Below are 17140 nucleotides of genomic sequence, written 5' to 3'. Positions count from 1 at the left end.
GCAGGAGACTCACGCACTCACTCACTCACGCACGCACGCATGCACGCACGCACACACACACACACACACACACACACACACACACACACACACACACACACAGAGATGCACACACACTGCAGGGTTAGAGAGCTGTGACCCTCTTCAACTCTCCACTAAGACATCAGTAACTCTGACTCCTAGCTTAACCCTAAAATAACAAAAAAAAGAAAAGTAAAAAAACTATTCCACCTCCTCTTTCTGTCGTACTCTATCCAATCTTTGTGTGGTGGAGAGAAAGAGCAAGTGTTGAGCCTGGAGATGTGTGTTTAATCAGTAAGAGTAGATAGGGGTTAGGAACAGCTAATAAGGACATATCCTCTGGTCTAATGTTTATTTGACTTGGTTGACAGGATGTGATGTGTGAAAAAACAAAGGGTTAGAGTTTTAATTGCACCTACAGTTGAACTGTTGGAGTAATATTGACAAGGGCAGAGAGATTAATGCTGGTCACAATGATTAAGAGTCCTTATTTGGTGCGCGTGTGTGTCTTTGTGTATGTGTGTATGTGTGTATGTGTTCCTGTATGTATTGGTGTTCCTCTACGTGTGTGCGTGTGTGCGTAAGTGTGCGTGTCTGTCCACACGTGCGTCCATGTGTGTGTTTGTGTGTATTATTTAATAGTTTAATAGTTCAAAGTTAAAAAGGCTAAGAGACTAAAAACACACCATTGCATGTGCACAGTCACACAGACGGTCTACTATTTGTGGATGCTCAACAGGGAGCGGGGTGTGCAAACTCTACAAGCTGAGTAAACTATGACAGAGAGGAGACAACAGACTCATAATGAACTAGACTAGACTAGTCAGACTATGTCATATCTCACCCTGATAGGGTTAAAGAAATCCCAGAACTGCTAAGTGGGTTAACTGTTTACTGTTGTTTGGAACGCATCCTTCAAACCTTCCTTATGCCATTGACTCTCAACTAAACTGCACTGTAAAGAATTCAAAGAATTTGTTTCGACTTGAGAATATTATCCCGCTGACTAAGAATGTTCAGTTGTATAATTTTTTAAATTACAATTTAACAACAAAAAAAGAGTCTAGTCAAAAAAGAGTCTAGTCAAAAAAGAGTCTAGTTCGGTCAACTCATTATAAAATCTATGTTGTCATAGACTTTGCACTAAACTAGTGGTCTAGGTATAACAGTGAGAGAGTGGGCCACTACAGAGCTAAACTTTGTCATTGATTGAAAAATTCCTGTTCTTGAAATTGAGAGGAGATGACATATAAGTATGCATTTTATTAAAGCCACAGCCTTAATAAAAAAAACGTATGTCTAGAATGACCACTATTTAAAGCCTCACCCTGTATGATGTGCATACCATCAAAGAAACGTAAACCAGCCGGACTGTAGCCGTGGAAAACTTGAGAAGTCCAAACCTGGTCTACTGCTGTTCCAATCTATCCATTCAGCTAGAAGGGTGGGTCAGAATATCAATGGCCAGAGCAAGATGGCGCCGATAGAGAAGGCAGCTTCGCTCCAAGTCCTTAGGAAATTGTGCAGTGTTCTGTCTTTTTGTGTATTATTTCTTACATTGCTAGCCCAGAAAACCTTAAGTGTTATTACATATAGCCGGGAAGAACTATTGGATATCAGAGAGACATCAACTTACCAGCACAACCAGCACTACGACCAGGAATACGACCAGGAATACGACTTTCCCAAAGCGGATCCTTAGTCTGCACCCTCAGGGCATTTGAACTGATTCCAGAGGCTGACCCAAAACAACGCCGTCGGAGGAGAGGGTGCCGGAGCGGTCTTCTAGTGAGGCTTCGGGTGCGTGCACACCACCCACCGCTTCAGAGTATATTACTCGCTAATGTCCTGTCCCTAGTCAACAAAGTCAACGAAATTAGTGAAAGAGTTGCACTCCAAAGAGATATCCGGGATTGTAACATACTCTGTTTCACGGAGACATGGCTAGCTGGAGACATGCTGTCAGAGTCCGTAAAGCCAATGGGATTTTCAGCGCATTGCACTGACAGGAACTAGCATCCCTCTGGTAAGACGAAGGGTGGGGGTGTATGTTTCAAGAGTAAGAACTCATGGTGTAATTGTAACAACATACAAGAACTCAAGTCCTTTTGTCCACCTGACCTAGAATTCCTCACAATCAAATGCTGACCGTATTATCTCCCAAGAGAACTCTCCTCGGTTATCGCCACAGCCGTGTATATCCCCCTGCAAGCAGATATCAAGACGGCCATCAAGGAAACCTCACTGGACTTTATGCAAACTGGAAACCATATATCCTGAGGCTGCATTTATTGTAGCTGGGAATTTTAACAAAGCTAATCTGAGAACAAGGCTACCTAAATTTTATCAGCATATCCATTGCAGTACACGAGCAAGTAACACACTCGACCACTGCTACTCTAACTTCCGCGATGCATACAACACCCTCCTTTTGGCAAATCTGACTATGACTCCATCTTGTTGCTCCCCTCCTATAGGCAGAAACTAAAATACGAAGCGCCCATGCTTAGGTCTATCCAACGCTGGTCTGACCAATCCGATTCCACGCTTCAAGATTGCTTCGATCATGAGGACTGGGTTATGTTCCGGGTAGCCTCAGACAATAACATTGACATATACACTGACTCCACTCCACTGATCCTCAACACGTTCTCAGCCCTCTCCTGTACTCACTGTTCACCCACAACTGAGATGCCATGCACACCTCCAACTCAATCATCAAGTTTGCAGATGAGTGGTAGGCTTGATTACCAACAACGACGAGACAGCCTCTAGGGAGGAGGTGAGGGCCCTCGGAGTGTTGGTGTCAGGAAAATAACCTCTCACTCAATGTCAGCAAAACAAAAGAGATGATCTCGGACTTCAGGAAACAGCAGAGGGAGCAGCCCCCTATCCACATCGACGGGACAGTAGTGGAGAGTGTAGTAAGTTTTAAGTTCCTCGGCATACACATCACGGACAAACTGAAATGGTCCACGCACACAGACAGCGTGGTGAAGAAGGAGCACCAGCGCCTCTTCATCCTCAGGAGGCGGAAAAAAATGGTCTTGTTACCGAAAACCCTCACTAACTTTTACAGGTGCACTTTTGAGAGTATCCTGTCGGGCTGTATCACTGCCTGGTACGGCAACTGCACAGCCCAAAACCACAGGGCTCTGCAGATGGTGGTGCAGTCTGAACAACGCATCACCGGGGGCAAACTACCTCCCTTTCAGGACACCTACAACCCCTGATGTCACTGGAAGGCAAAAAAGATCATCAAGGACAATAACCACCTGTTCACCCCGCTTCCATCCAGAAGGCAAGGTCAGTACAGGTGCATCAAAGCTGGGACAGAGAGATTGAAAAACAGCTTCTATCTCAAGGCCATCAGACTGTTAAACAGCCATCACTAACTCAGAGACGCGTTTGCCTACCTGCAGACTTGATATCATTAGCTACTTTAATAAATGGAACACTAGTCACTTTAATAATGCCACTTTAATAATGTTTACATACCTTGCATTACTCATCTCATATGTACAATATATACTGTATACTTCACTATCTATATTTTACTATATTTTGCATCTTAGCAGCTCTGTCACTGCTCATCCATATATTTTATACTTATATATTCTCATCCCATTCCTTCACTAGATTGTGTGTATTAGGTTTTGTTGTGGAATTGGTTAGATATTTTGTTGTGTTGTGTTGTGGACTTATTAGGTTCTACCTGTTAGATATTACTGCACTGTTGAAAGTAGAAGCATAAGCATTTCACTACACTCACAATAACATCTGCTAACCATGTGTATGTGACCAATAAAATTGGATTTGATTTGATTTGATTTGAGCCATGTAGTCTCCAACAGGAAGTTATGAGAACTTTAAAACAGGAAGCACAACCATATGGGACAGCTCTGGCTCCTAAGCCTGTGGAATAATAGAAGTATGGTCTAATGTATCCTGCCTCAGATAGTAGGCCATTAGTTCCTCCCCTTCAGTTGGCCTATTCAGAGACTGTTTGATGCTACTTTATTTTCTGGTATGCAGAATCACATGATAAATGCAGAATTGCTGCATACAGTCAGTGCACAGTTAAATCTGTTTATTGTACATTTGATGTCATATTTTTCTTTCTCTCTCTCTCTCTCTCTCTCTCTCTCTCTCTCTCTCTCTCTCTCTCTCTCTCTCTCCCCCTCTTTATCAGTAGTTAATAGCTGATTAAGTCCTGTTTCAGACACTGGTCTATAGGGACCCTATAGATCTGACCTTTGCCCTTAAGGCTGGGTGTAGGAGGTAGCTGGGGGTCAAACCTGTAAGGGATACTCTCTTTGTTCCTCCCCCAGAACAGAGGCTCAAAGCTGGGGCAGGCACACTGGCCATTACCCCTGGGTCTCTGGTGACTGCCACTTCATTCAACCCACATTGGGAATATTAGCTCAATAGATGATGAATACTGTATAGACCAGTGACAATAGCTCAGATTTATGGTGGATTAGTATGAACTTTTCTACTTCTATTTTGAATCTATAAATGTATATATTGTTATATAAAAAGCTAAACTAACTGTTTCCAAGCATGGAAGTTTAAACAAACTTTGTCTTTGTAGTCTCAGTCAGACCTTCTTTATATTTGAGTTAATTAGCAGACGCTCTTATCCAGAGCATGGCACAGGAGTAATTAGGGTTAAGTGCCTTGCTCAAGGGCACAACGACTGATTTCTTTTCACTTAGTCGGCTCGGGATTCGAACCAGCTACCTTTCGGTTACTGGCCCAACCACTAGGCTACCTGACACCATTTCTTCTTCTTCTTCTCAAACCAGCTGTATTGTAAGTGGATAGGTAATGGAGAGGGGTTTGGAAGGGAAGTGGATGTGCTAATGCTTAGACTGGGAAGTCTCTTCGAGGTGCCGGTTTAAGTTAATATTATTGCATTTAGGCTTAAAGCCTCTGCTTTAGGGCACTTTTTTCATCGTCACACACCCGCACACACACACACACACACACACACACACACACACACACACACACACACACACACACACACACACACACACACACACACACACACACACACACAGCCCTGGGTCTCCTCCTTTAAAGTATTGTATTTTTACAGCATTATATCGGCCTCATTCCCCTCCTACTGGGAACAACAAAGGAGAGAGGTTTAAAACCCTGAACACAGCAATCAGTGCTCCGTTTTAAAGCACTGTGTGTGTGTGTGTGTGTGTGCGCGTGCGTGCGTGCGTGCGTGCGTGTGTGTGTGTGTGTGTGTGTTTGTGCGTGCATGTTTCCCACTGTATAAGGTCAATTTCTAGGGGGTTTAGGGTTAAGGGTAGAATTAGTATTGGGGTTAGAATTAGGTTTAGGGTTAGGGTTAGGAGCTAGGGTTAGTTTTAGGGTTAGGAGTTAGGGTTAGTTTTAGGGTTAGGAGCTAGGGTTAGGTTTAGGGTTAGGGTTAAGGTTAGGTTTTCGGGTTAATGTAAGGGTTAGTGTTAAGGTTAGGGTTAGAATATAGGATTTTGAATGGGACTGAATCGTGTGTCCCAAGAAGGTTAGTATATACCGTGTGAGCATGTGCGTGCCTCTGTGTGTGTGTGCGTGTGTGTGTGTGTGTGTGTGTGTGTGTGTGTGTGTGTGTGTGTGTGGTGTGTGTGTGGCCATTAAAGCAAAGCTAATGTCTCCTAATAAGCAGCAGTACTAAAGTGATCCCTACTGTAACAAAATAGTTAATAATCCAGTTAGAAAACAATCAGCTCCACGGCTGTGAGAAAGACCGCCTTCCAAGCCATTCTCCAAACAACCAGGAGGTTCCACCTCACCTTCTCTCTGTTCTCTTCTCTTCTGTTTTGTCAGCCATTGTGTACCACATCTTCGTTTTCACCACACTTCTCTGTTCAGAATGATGGAGCTGTATTTAATCAGCTCCGACAGCCATTAGCAGTGGCAGTTAGCCATTAAAAAGGATGTCAAACTTTGACTTGGTTGTGGTGAATAACATCAATGAAGAAGGTGGCCATTTTGTTTTCAGGGTAACAAACTGACCTTTTCCCCAGAGGTCAGCAGGGTTTGTTATCATTTCTATCTCATCTCTCTTACTGTAAATGAGTCCTATAATAGACGGTTGGCTTTCTAAAGAGCCTATTAGCCAACAAACGCTGACACACACGCTAATTGGCAGTGATAGGGGTCTTTGTGTGTTGTTTTCCCTCTGGGGTCTCACCAACCAACTGTTAAAACACAGCAGATCAGTACTCATTCAGCCCTGTTAACGGCAGTAGATAAGATTTTGTTCATATTGCTTTTCCTTGAGGAATCGTTTCATTATTGCTCTCCCTCTAGGGATTGTTGATCATGAAATATTGTATTAACAGTACTAATCCCAAAGGGAATACACCCAATGTTATGACAATGTGATGCAGTGCTGTGATATTACCATGACTATTACCTCATTGATGTTTTTGATTATTTGTACAGTATCAAATTCACATCTTTTTAACGTTGTTATTTATTTGCATTGCTGCCTGCACAATTGAGCTGTGTGAGATATATAACGTATTTGGAATTCATTTGATTGGAATTATTTTACTGGAATTGTATGAGCCAATCACTTACAGTTCAAGATGTATCAAATAAACTATATCAGAGTGGATCTCTTGCAACTCTTCAGAATATAAAAAAAACCCATCAAGAGATTAAACTTCTACTAAGGATATGGTATACCCAAAGAGATACTTCTCCTAAGGATATGGTAGGCCTAAAGAGATACAACTTCTACTAAGGATATGCTATGCCTAAAGAGATACTTCTACTAAGGATATGGTATACCTAAAGAGATACTTCTACTAAGGATATGGTATGCCTAAAGAGATACAACTTCTACTAAGGATATGCTATGCCTAAAGAGATACTTCTACTAAGGATATGGTATGCCTAAAGAGATACAACTTCTACTAAGGATATGGTATGCCTAAAGAGATACTTCTACTAAGGATATGGTATGCCTAAAGAGATACTTCTACTAAGGATATGGTATGCCTAAAGATATACTTCTACTAAGGATATGGTATACCTAAAGAGATACTTCTACTAAGGATATGGTATACCTAAAGAGATACTTCTACTAAGGATATGGTATGCCTAAAGATATACTTCTACTAAGGATATGGTATACCTAAAGAGATACTTCTACTAAAGAGATATGGTATGCTATGCCTAAAGAGATACTTCTACTAAGGATATGGTATGCCTAAAGATATACTTCTACTAAGGATATGGTATACCTAAAGAGATACTTCTACTAAGGATATGGTATGCCTAAAGAGATACTTCTACTAAGGATATGGTATGCCTAAAGAGATACTTCTACAAAGGATATGGTATGCCTAAAGAGATACTTCTACTAAGGATATGGTATGCCTAAAGATATACTTCTACTAAGGATATGGTATACCTAAAGAGATACTTCTACTAAGGATATGGTATGCCTAAAGAGATACAACTTCTACTAAGGATATGCTATGCCTAAATAGATACTTCTACTAAGGATATGGTATGCCTAAAGATATACTTCTACTAAGGATATGGTATGCCTAAAGAGATACTTCTACTAAGGATATGGTATGCCTAAAGAGATACTTCTACTAAGGATATGGTATACCTAAAGAGATACTTCTACTAAGGATATGGTATGCCTAAAAGATACAACTTCTACTAAGGATATGGTATGCTACTAAATATGGTATGCCTAAAGAGATACAACTTCTACTAAGGATATGCTATGCCTAAAGAGATACTTCTACTAAGGATATGGTATGCCTAAAGAGATACTTCTACTAAGGATATGGTATGCCTAAAGAGATACTTCTACAAAGGATATGGTATGCCTAAAGAGATACTTCTACTAAGGATATGGTATGCCTAAAGAGATACTTCTACTAAGGATATGGTATACCTAAAGAGATACTTCTACTAAGGATATGGTATGCCTAAAGAGATACAACTTCTACTAAGGATATGGTATGCCTAAAGAGATACAACTTCTACTAAGGATATGGTATGCCTAAAGGATATATGCCTAAAGATATACTTCTACTAAGGATATGGTATGCCTAAAGATATACTTCTAAAGATATGGTATACCTAAAGAGATACTTCTACTAAGGATATGGTATGCCTAAAGAGATACTTCTACTAAGGATATGGTATGCCTAAAGAGATACTTCTACTAAGGATATGGTATACCTAAAGAGATACTTCTACTAAGGATATGGTATGCCTAAAGAGATACTTCTACTAAGGATATGGTATACCTAAAGAGATACTTCTACTAAGGATATGGTATGCCTAAAGAGATACTTCTACGAAGGATATGGTATGCCTAAAGAGATACAACTTCTACTAAGGATATGGTAGGCCTAAAGAGATACAACTTCTACTAAGGATATGCTATGCCTAAATAGATACTTCTACTAAGGATATGGTATGCCTAAAGATATACTTCTACTAAGGATATGGTATGCCTAAAGAGATACTTCTACTAAGGATATGGTATGCCTAAAGAGATACTTCTACAAAGGATATGGTATGCCTAAAGAGATACTTCTACAAAGGATATGGTATGCCTAAAGAGATACTTCTACTAAGGATATGGTATACCTAAAGAGATACTTCTACTAAGGATATGGTATGCCTAAAGAGATACAACTTCTACTAAGGATATGGTATGACTAAAGAGATACAACTTCTACTAAGGATATGGTATGCCTAAAGAGATACTTCTACTAAGGATATGGTATGCCTAAAGATATACTTCTACTAAGGATATGGTATGCCTAAAGATATACTTCTACTAAGGATATGGTATACCTAAAGAGATACTTCTACTAAGGATATGGTATGCCTAAAGAGATACTTCTACTAAGGATATGGTATGCCTAAAGAGATACTTCTACTAAGGATATGGTATACCTAAAGAGATACTTCTACTAAGGATATGGTATGCCTAAAGAGATACTTCTACTAAGGATATGGTATGCCTAAAGAGATACTTCTACTAAGGATATGGTATGCCTAAAGAGATACTTCTACTAAGGATATGGTATGCCTAAAGAGATACTTCTACTAAGGATATGGTATGCCTAAAGAGATACTTCTACTAAGGATATGGTATACCTAAAGAGATACTTCTACTAAGGATATGGTATACCTAAAGATATACTTCTACTAAGGATATGGTATACCTAAAGAGATACTTCTACTAAGGATATGGTATGCCTAAAGAGATACTTCTACTAAGGATATGGTATGCCTAAAGAGATACTTCTACGAAGGATATGGTATGCCTAAAGAGATACAACTTCTACTAAGGATATGGTAGGCCTAAAGAGATACAACTTATACTAAGGATATGGTATGCCTAAAGAGATACTTCTACTAAGGATATGGTATGCCTAAAGAGATACTTCTCCTAAGGATATGGTATGCCTAAAGATATACTTCTACTAAGGATATGGTATACCTAAAGAGATACTTCTACTAAGGATATGGTATGCCTAAAGATATACTTCTACTAAGGATATGGTATACCTAAAGAGATACTTCTACTAAGGATATGGTATGCCTAAAGAGATACTTCTACTAAGGATATGGTAGGCCTAAAGAGATACTTCTACTAAGGATATGGTATGCCTAAAGAGATACTTCTACTAAGGATATGGTATGCCTAAAGAGATACTTCTACTAAGGATATGGTATGCCTAAAGAGATACTTCTACTAAGGATATGGTATGCCTAAAGAGATACTTCTACTAAGGATATGGTATGCCTAAAGAGATACTTCTACTAAGGATATGGTATGCCTTTCATCGAAACAGTAGCAGCACTACTAAGGGAACAATAGGTGGAAGTGGAGGACTGTTTTATGACCAAGAGATGAGCTCTTATCTAATAAGAGATAACCCCATCTTCTTATCATCAAATCACACCTGAAATCTGTCACTTCTTATCTCAAGTTATCTGACAGGCTGAGAAACAGATGAGGATCATTCAACCTAGTATTCTCTTGCTGACCTAATGCTACTGTTCTCCCTAGGTAGATAATTAGTTGACTGTAAAATTGAGAATAACCTTATATCTTCAAACTGGCTGTTCTGCGATTACAGTTTTAGTGCCCCTGAAATTACATCAGAGTTTAAGCTAAGTAAGAGGTCAAATTGGAAAACTGTGTGTGTGTGTGTTTTCCTCACTATAAATTATTCCTTTGTCTGAGTGCAGGGTAATGGGAGGGAGTGGGAGTCAAACAGAGTCAACCAGCCTCCTGAGGATCCTAGAGCCACAGCCTACATACATAGAGAGAGAGAGAGAGAGAGAGAGAGAGAGAGAGAGAGAGAGAGAGAGAGAGAGAAAGAGGGTCAGGGCCAAAATAAATATTTGGTAGTCTTAGCAGGTTCACGTTAAAAGGCCTGGATGGGCGCTCCGTGTACACACACACACACACACACACAAACACACACACTGAATACACAAGCAGGCCGAGGGAGGCTGTGAAGTTGAATGGCATAGCTCAAAGCCTTTCTCCTATACCCCCCCTCTTCTCTCTATCCCCCACTCCCTCTCTCTTTTTCCAAACCGCCAAATCGTTCTCCCTGCTTTCTCCAGCTCAGAGGAATTCATTAACTCACTATCCATAGAGACACTATGGAAATCAGGAGGCTACAAAGGCAGAGGGAGAGAGAGAGAGAGAGAGAGAGAGAGAGAGAGAGAGAGAGAGAGATTATCCTATTAGATGGTGGATGTGTCTCATTTCCTCCCCCTGTCATGAGAGAGGATATAATTTGAAGTGATGAACTCACACTAAGGAGAAAGAGAGAGGGAAAGATGGAGAGAGAGATGGGGGAGAGAGAGAGAGAGAGAGAGAGAGAGAGAGAGAGAGAGAGAGAGAGAGAGAGAGAGAGAGAGAGAGAGTGGGTGAGAGTCTTTAGCGTTGCTCTTTTATGGAGCTGGAATGGATTCCCCTGGCTCCACTTACCTTGGCAATGAGGATATAACCACTTTCCATGAATGCCATTTAAAATGCCATGGAGATTAAGCATCCATCACACACACACACACATACATACACACACACTGCTACCCCCAGCACTGCTCGTCATAATGTGTGTTTAGAAAACAGCTTTGAGATTCATGAGCCGAGCCCTGGGTGCCAGGGTTGGAAATAAACTGTGTGTGTGTGTGTGTGTGTGTCAGCTATGGTTTTGCCAGCTCAGAGTGAGCTTTAAACACCGTAATTAAATCATTAGGGTCTTCTCAGTGCTTCACAGCACAGGGCTGAGAGGAGAGGACAGGAGAGGAGAAGAGAGAAAAGAGAGGGAGGGCAAAGGAGAGGAGAGGAGAGGGGAGTGGGGAGAAAGAGAGAGAGAGAGAGAGAGAGAGGAGGGAGAGCTAGCCAGCCCACCATACCCAGCCATCCTCATCAGCTAGTCCAGCGTGAAATGATGAATCTGTGTTTAAGAGGATCACTAATTACTAAGCTAACATCTGATAGAGTCCACCTCCAAGGGGCCAGAGGAGAGGGGGTATGGGGGTATGGGGGTGTTAAACCTCATTAGCAGTGTCTCTCTGTGTTTATACAGGTTTTAGAATAGATATCTCTTTTTGAATAAAGGGATCAAGCTTATTTGAGTGTAATGCAGACCGGTGATGCACTTTAAAAATAAATAAAAGTAAAAATACTGGAATATTTCATACCATACCCGTCATCACATATATGTTTTGGGTTGAAATTACGTGGAAACAACTTGATTCAACCAGTATTTGCTCAAGGCATTGTATAATTTCGTAATCTTGGCACTGTCAATTAAGTGATTTAAAATGCCTTGTTGATTACTGCTAGTACAGATGGCAATTTCACTCAAATATCAACACATTCCTAAATAAATAAAATGTCACATATGTCTAAAACACGAAATATTTGTCTAAATATTATCCTATATTTAGGAAAGTTGCGGTAGAAAATAGACTAATATTTGACGTGTTGATATACAGTACCACAAACTCATATGTTGTTATATAGATATATTCTGCTTATAAATAGGTAGATATATTTGACTACAAACTCTCTCAACATCTGTCATCCTTCCATGCACAGACTTCCTGACTCATATCTACACAATCTCTTCCCTCCATCTATATCTCCCTCTTTCTCGCCCCTTCTATCTTTATCTTTAATCTGAAAGTATGCGTTAGTGACTTCCGTCGATATCCCCCGACATTCCGCGGTATCTGTGGCCGGCCGAGTCGACGCTTCCCTTGGCCATCTGGTGCCCATGCTGTCGCCGATACTCCTCTGGAGCGGTTCTACGATGTCGCAGTCTCACAGGACCACTTATATATGTAATCTTAATTATAATGTAGCAAGAAAGTATAATGCACCATAAGAGTAGTTAAGAAAAGTTTTGAAATAGATACAAAAATAGGCTCAAATGAATGCAAAAATGCCTTTGTTATAGGCCTACATGATTTATTTATTGTATTTATTAGGCTATATAACACAAACTATTATATATATATGCATTATTATTGTGTTTAAGCCTAATTTTATTTTCATGTCTTTATTTAGTATTAATATTAGTGGTACTATTGTTGTTATGATTTTTGCTGTTTTGCTGTAGTTTCTTTTCATTGCTTATTTGAGCACCCATTCAAAAATGACAGAACGGTGATTATGAGAACGAGATATCTCTCCATCTCTTAGACACACACACACACACACACACACACACACACACACACACACACACACACACACACACACACACACACACACACGACCCAGCGAACGAACCAATGCACTAATCTCTTGCCCGGGGCAAAGGAGGGGCTTGGTTGTTAAGTAGCCTGCCAATCATCCCGTCAGCTCCACTAGAGAGAGTCCTGCGGGGAGAGAGAAAGGCTTGACTGGGCGCTCAAGTTCTAAACTCATCACTATCACTGGAGCTTGCCGCGCTGTCGGGGAGTGGGACTGTCTGACTGACTGACTGACTGGCTGACTAGTGACTAACCGTGATTTGTGATTTAGACATCCTTATCTTTCTGGGAAAGTGGGAATTCCTCCTATTTTCCTTTCCTCCCATTTGACACAGAAGAGAGACAGAGAGATTTATTGAGCCTTTCTCTCCGGACATGTCTTTCTCGCAGCTGGGGTACTCCCAGTTTCTAAGTGGCTCCCAGGAGGTTTACGGGGGCGACCTGGCCGGCTTAGGCCGGGATGGAGCCGCGGATGGCGGCGTGAATCAGGCAGCTACTGCCGCTGCGGTTAGCTCGATGCTGGGGATGTATGGTAACCCGTGGGCGGCTCAGAACTACAGCGCGTTTCTCCCCTACAGCGGTGCAGACCTCGCCCTCATATCGCAAATGGTAGGAGAGATGTTTTCTTGGAATGTAGAATTTAAACTTCGTTCGAAAGTGGTTCTTTCTCATGTGTTTATGGAATGTGTAAGATGGTTAAATGTATGCAAGTGAATTGGCTTTATTGGATTGGAAAGTTTAATATTATGGGATAGTAATAGGATAATTATTTTATATTTGGACCTTTATTCAATTGAAGTTCTGTCAACTATCATGTTTTTCGAAACTGAAACGACTGGTCTTGAAATTAGGACAAAAAAATAGTTAATGAAATGGTGTGATTTATTATTCATGGCCCAATACCAAACGTTTACATTTAGGCTAATGCTAGTTGATAAAAATGCGTTTGCATATTTTCACTGGGTAGTCGAGCCTATTTTTACAAAAAGAGTTACACGAGGCCTGTGGTTGAAATGTTCTAGTTATTTAGTCATTTGATGTTGCTTCAGAAATAGTACATTTAGGATAAACAAACCATTAGACATAAGAGACATTATGAAGGCTACATTATTTAGAATATTATCAACCCTCATAATCAATTTGCAATTTGATTAAATGTATATATTCCTACTGTCAATGTTGTTGAATTATTAAAGCTAATTTGTCAAGTTCGGGGAAGCGATTAAAATATGATCTATAAGCTATACCCTATCCGAAATATGCGATATCGTGCTTGTGTGAAATAGTCAGAAACAAACTCTACATAACTTAGAAATCATAATAGTTTACCTTAATATTGTCGTTGATTATTTTAGGACATAGCCTATACATTATAGTACTTTTTCGATTCAGCCATAATACACAGCATACTGTAAACGTATTTTGAACTGGAAAGTCAATAGCTTATATAATACAAGTTTGATTAAAGCAAAATTAAAAATAAAGAATAGGCCTGGAACGAGTACATTTTTGGAGAGACAAACATTTCATAGGATTCCCTCTCTATCCCCCAGAACCCTCAGTACGATCTGAAGGACAGCCCAGGAGCTCACCCGGGAGGTCTGGCTGTCCACGCCAGCGCAGGGTTCTACCCATACGGCCAGTATGGCTATGGCGACCCGAACCGAGCCAAGGCCGCTACGAGGGAGACCACCAGCACTCTGAAGGCCTGGTTGCAGGAACACCAGAAGAACCCGTACCCCACCAAGGGAGAAAAGATCATGCTGGCCATCATCACCAAGATGACACTCACACAGGTATATAGACATAAAGGTCTATGGGGTATTAAAAGGTTTAGGCCAGGAGTATTTCCCGTCTACTAGGCCTACATGATTTGATCGGAAAATAGCCTACTTTGATGGGTTCTGCCAGTTTAAGATAAACTCATTTGAAGACTTGATTAACCTAATTATCAATATTTGTAATAAAGGATCCATAAAGTATATGAATGAATTCCTTCGTCTGTTCAGGTGTCCACATGGTTCGCCAACGCGCGCCGGCGTCTGAAGAAGGAGAACAAGGTGACGTGGGGCCGCAGCGCGGAGGACCGGGATGGACGGATCTTCAGCAGCGACAATGAGGACGAGCCTGAAAAACACGGGAGCGAGGATGAAGAGGAGGAGGAGATCGATTTAGAAAGTATCGACATCGACAAAGTCGAGGAGAACCCAGGAGATCAGAGGGAAGTGGAGGGAGAGGGGAAGCTGGCCGCCAGGGACGCATCGGATTCTGGTAGCTTGGAGAGCCAGAGGACGATGTCTGTCAAGGCTCTCAGAAGTATGGAGGGGCCTATTTCTCTCATTAAGGCTCCTGTTGGTGATTGTAAAAACGCTGTGGATCTTTCCCCCAATGCACCGGTGTGTCAGAGGCCCCCACAGAACAAACCCAAAATCTGGTCTCTGGCGGAGACGGCCACAAGCCCCGATAGTTCCATCAAACCTTCCCCGGCTGTCTCGATTGCTCACCAGGCCACGATCCCCTCCCACCACCCGGCCCTACTCCCGGGTCATGGAATATACACATGCCAGATCGGGAAGCAGCTCCACAACTGGGCCAATGCGGCGTTCCTCAGCGCCAACTCTCTGCTGGGTGTCAGGTCGCTTCTCGGCGCGGCAAACCCATCCGGACACCACATGCCTCTCCATGGCGCGCTGAACCATCAGGACGCACGGTTGACGCAGGCCTCAGGGGCATCGTGCACAGAGGAGGAGAGTGGAGATGAGTCGTTGGAGAGCTTCAGTCCAAAGCGAGATGGCATGTACTGTAGCCTAGGTTTAGGCTTATATATGTTTATGATTATGATTATAGGCTAGTTTTCATCTGCTTGGAAATGAATAACAGTCTCATGAATTCGGCCCTGTGTTTTGCTTCCGCTTTTCAAATATCCCTTTCCAAATATGGCACACCGTTTTGATCTAACACTTGTTTCAATTCATGTCGTGTATTTATTATGATATTTCTGAAAACTGCAATTGTATCAATTGTATAATCTCCTAACAAACAACAGGCCTACATTCATTTCGAACCTGTTACAGTTACATCACTCAAATACTATTGTATTAAAAACAGACTTAGCCTAATAAAAATTTGGCCTACTAAGGATAGCCTATTGATTATTTTACTGATTTTTCTGAATGTTTATTTGTTTACAGATGACGTGAATATTCGCAGGTCTGGCTCGCCGAAGTCTCCCTTCCAGCTGATTACTGACAGGTACGATATTTCAAACCTCACCGTGACATTATGTCATGTGCCATCTATTTTAATCATCCGGTAAATTAACCTTTTAACCCGCCGGTAAAGGCGGTTTCACCTGACCGACTGGCCTGTCACAGCTAGAGCTCATAAATCATCTGAAGAGATCTTAATCGTCTACTTTAACGGATTTCAACGGCTCACTAGATACCGTTTAATATGGCCATCAGGGTTGGAACCAGCGCCATTGACTTATCATCGTTCACGCAATTTAAATATACCCCCAATTTATTCACGCCCTGACAGTGAATACACATATGTTGAGGGAGGATATGAAATAGGCCTGATAGCAATATAATTATAGGAAATGAATTATTCAATGTCATACTCATTTACATTTTCTGACGTTTGTATTTTATTTTCTCTTCTCTTCATCAAAAGATCTCACCACGGAACGGCGCAGCGGGCCCTCTCGACAATTTCCACAATATGAACAGTGAAGAGTTATCATTGGATAATAATCTGGAATACTTATTTAACGAAGAACAATTTATCGAATAGTCTAATATTTTTGTGAGTGAAACGTAATATTTCAACTCGTCAGACTTTGAAACAGTAGGCCTATATGATGCGAGACAAGATTCATAGCCAATAGGCCTGTGTTTTTGATCACACACATTTTCCGTATTGACATTTATACTCGCAATGTTTGTCTTTGCTGTGTATTTTTCTTTTCTGTTTTATTTTCTATGAAAAAGTTATCGACGTGTAAATAATTTGTTTAAAGGATATATTTTTGAGAAATAAAGTCAATCGTGGTCATGGACTTTGTATTCTCTTCATTCAGTCGCCTAGGTCTGTCAACAGTCATCAAATATAATCAAATATATCGTTTTCCGTGTTGTATGAATTCCAACAATGATGATATTCCATAGACCATAGCCAATGTGCAGCATTGGACCTAATGTAACCCAAACCCTCGACTTCAGCTGGCTTTGTTTGTCATGCAGGTAGGTAACCGGTAAGGGATTCTGTGAAAACACGAGACAACTAAGAAAACTGAATTTCACATGTGATCACATGTTGTTCC

At 41.1% G+C, this 17140-nt stretch overlaps 1 protein-coding gene across 1 annotated transcript; it reads left to right on the top strand.

Annotated features, from left to right (window-relative positions):
* Positions 1–12943: 12943 nt before the first annotated feature.
* Positions 12944–16876, top strand: LOC115120442 (iroquois-class homeodomain protein irx-1-like). The gene is made up of 5 exons (XM_029649383.2): positions 12944–13425; positions 14370–14612; positions 14826–15609; positions 16008–16068; positions 16492–16876. The coding sequence occupies exons 1-5, from the start codon at positions 13192–13194 to the stop codon at positions 16541–16543; spliced, it is 1374 nt and encodes a 457-aa protein (XP_029505243.1). The 5' UTR covers positions 12944–13191; the 3' UTR covers positions 16544–16876.
* Positions 16877–17140: the final 264 nt, after the last annotated feature.

The sequence above is a fragment of the Oncorhynchus nerka genome, linkage group LG7 (assembly GCF_034236695.1).
Source record: "Oncorhynchus nerka isolate Pitt River linkage group LG7, Oner_Uvic_2.0, whole genome shotgun sequence".
NCBI lineage: Eukaryota > Metazoa > Chordata > Actinopteri > Salmoniformes > Salmonidae > Oncorhynchus > Oncorhynchus nerka.
This window is presented reverse-complemented; position numbering and strand designations above follow the sequence as displayed.

Excerpts from the sequence above, each read along its gene's own strand:
- LOC115120442 (XM_029649383.2), top strand. The coding sequence starts at position 13,192 with ATGTCTTTCTCGCAGCTGGGGTACTCCCAGTTTCTAAGTGGCTCCCAG. Across the intron at positions 13,426-14,369 it reads TCGCCCTCATATCGCAAATG|AACCCTCAGTACGATCTGAA; the intron begins GTAGGAGAGATG and ends TCTATCCCCCAG. Across the intron at positions 15,610-16,007 it reads CTTCAGTCCAAAGCGAGATG|ATGACGTGAATATTCGCAGG; the intron begins GCATGTACTGTA and ends ATTTGTTTACAG.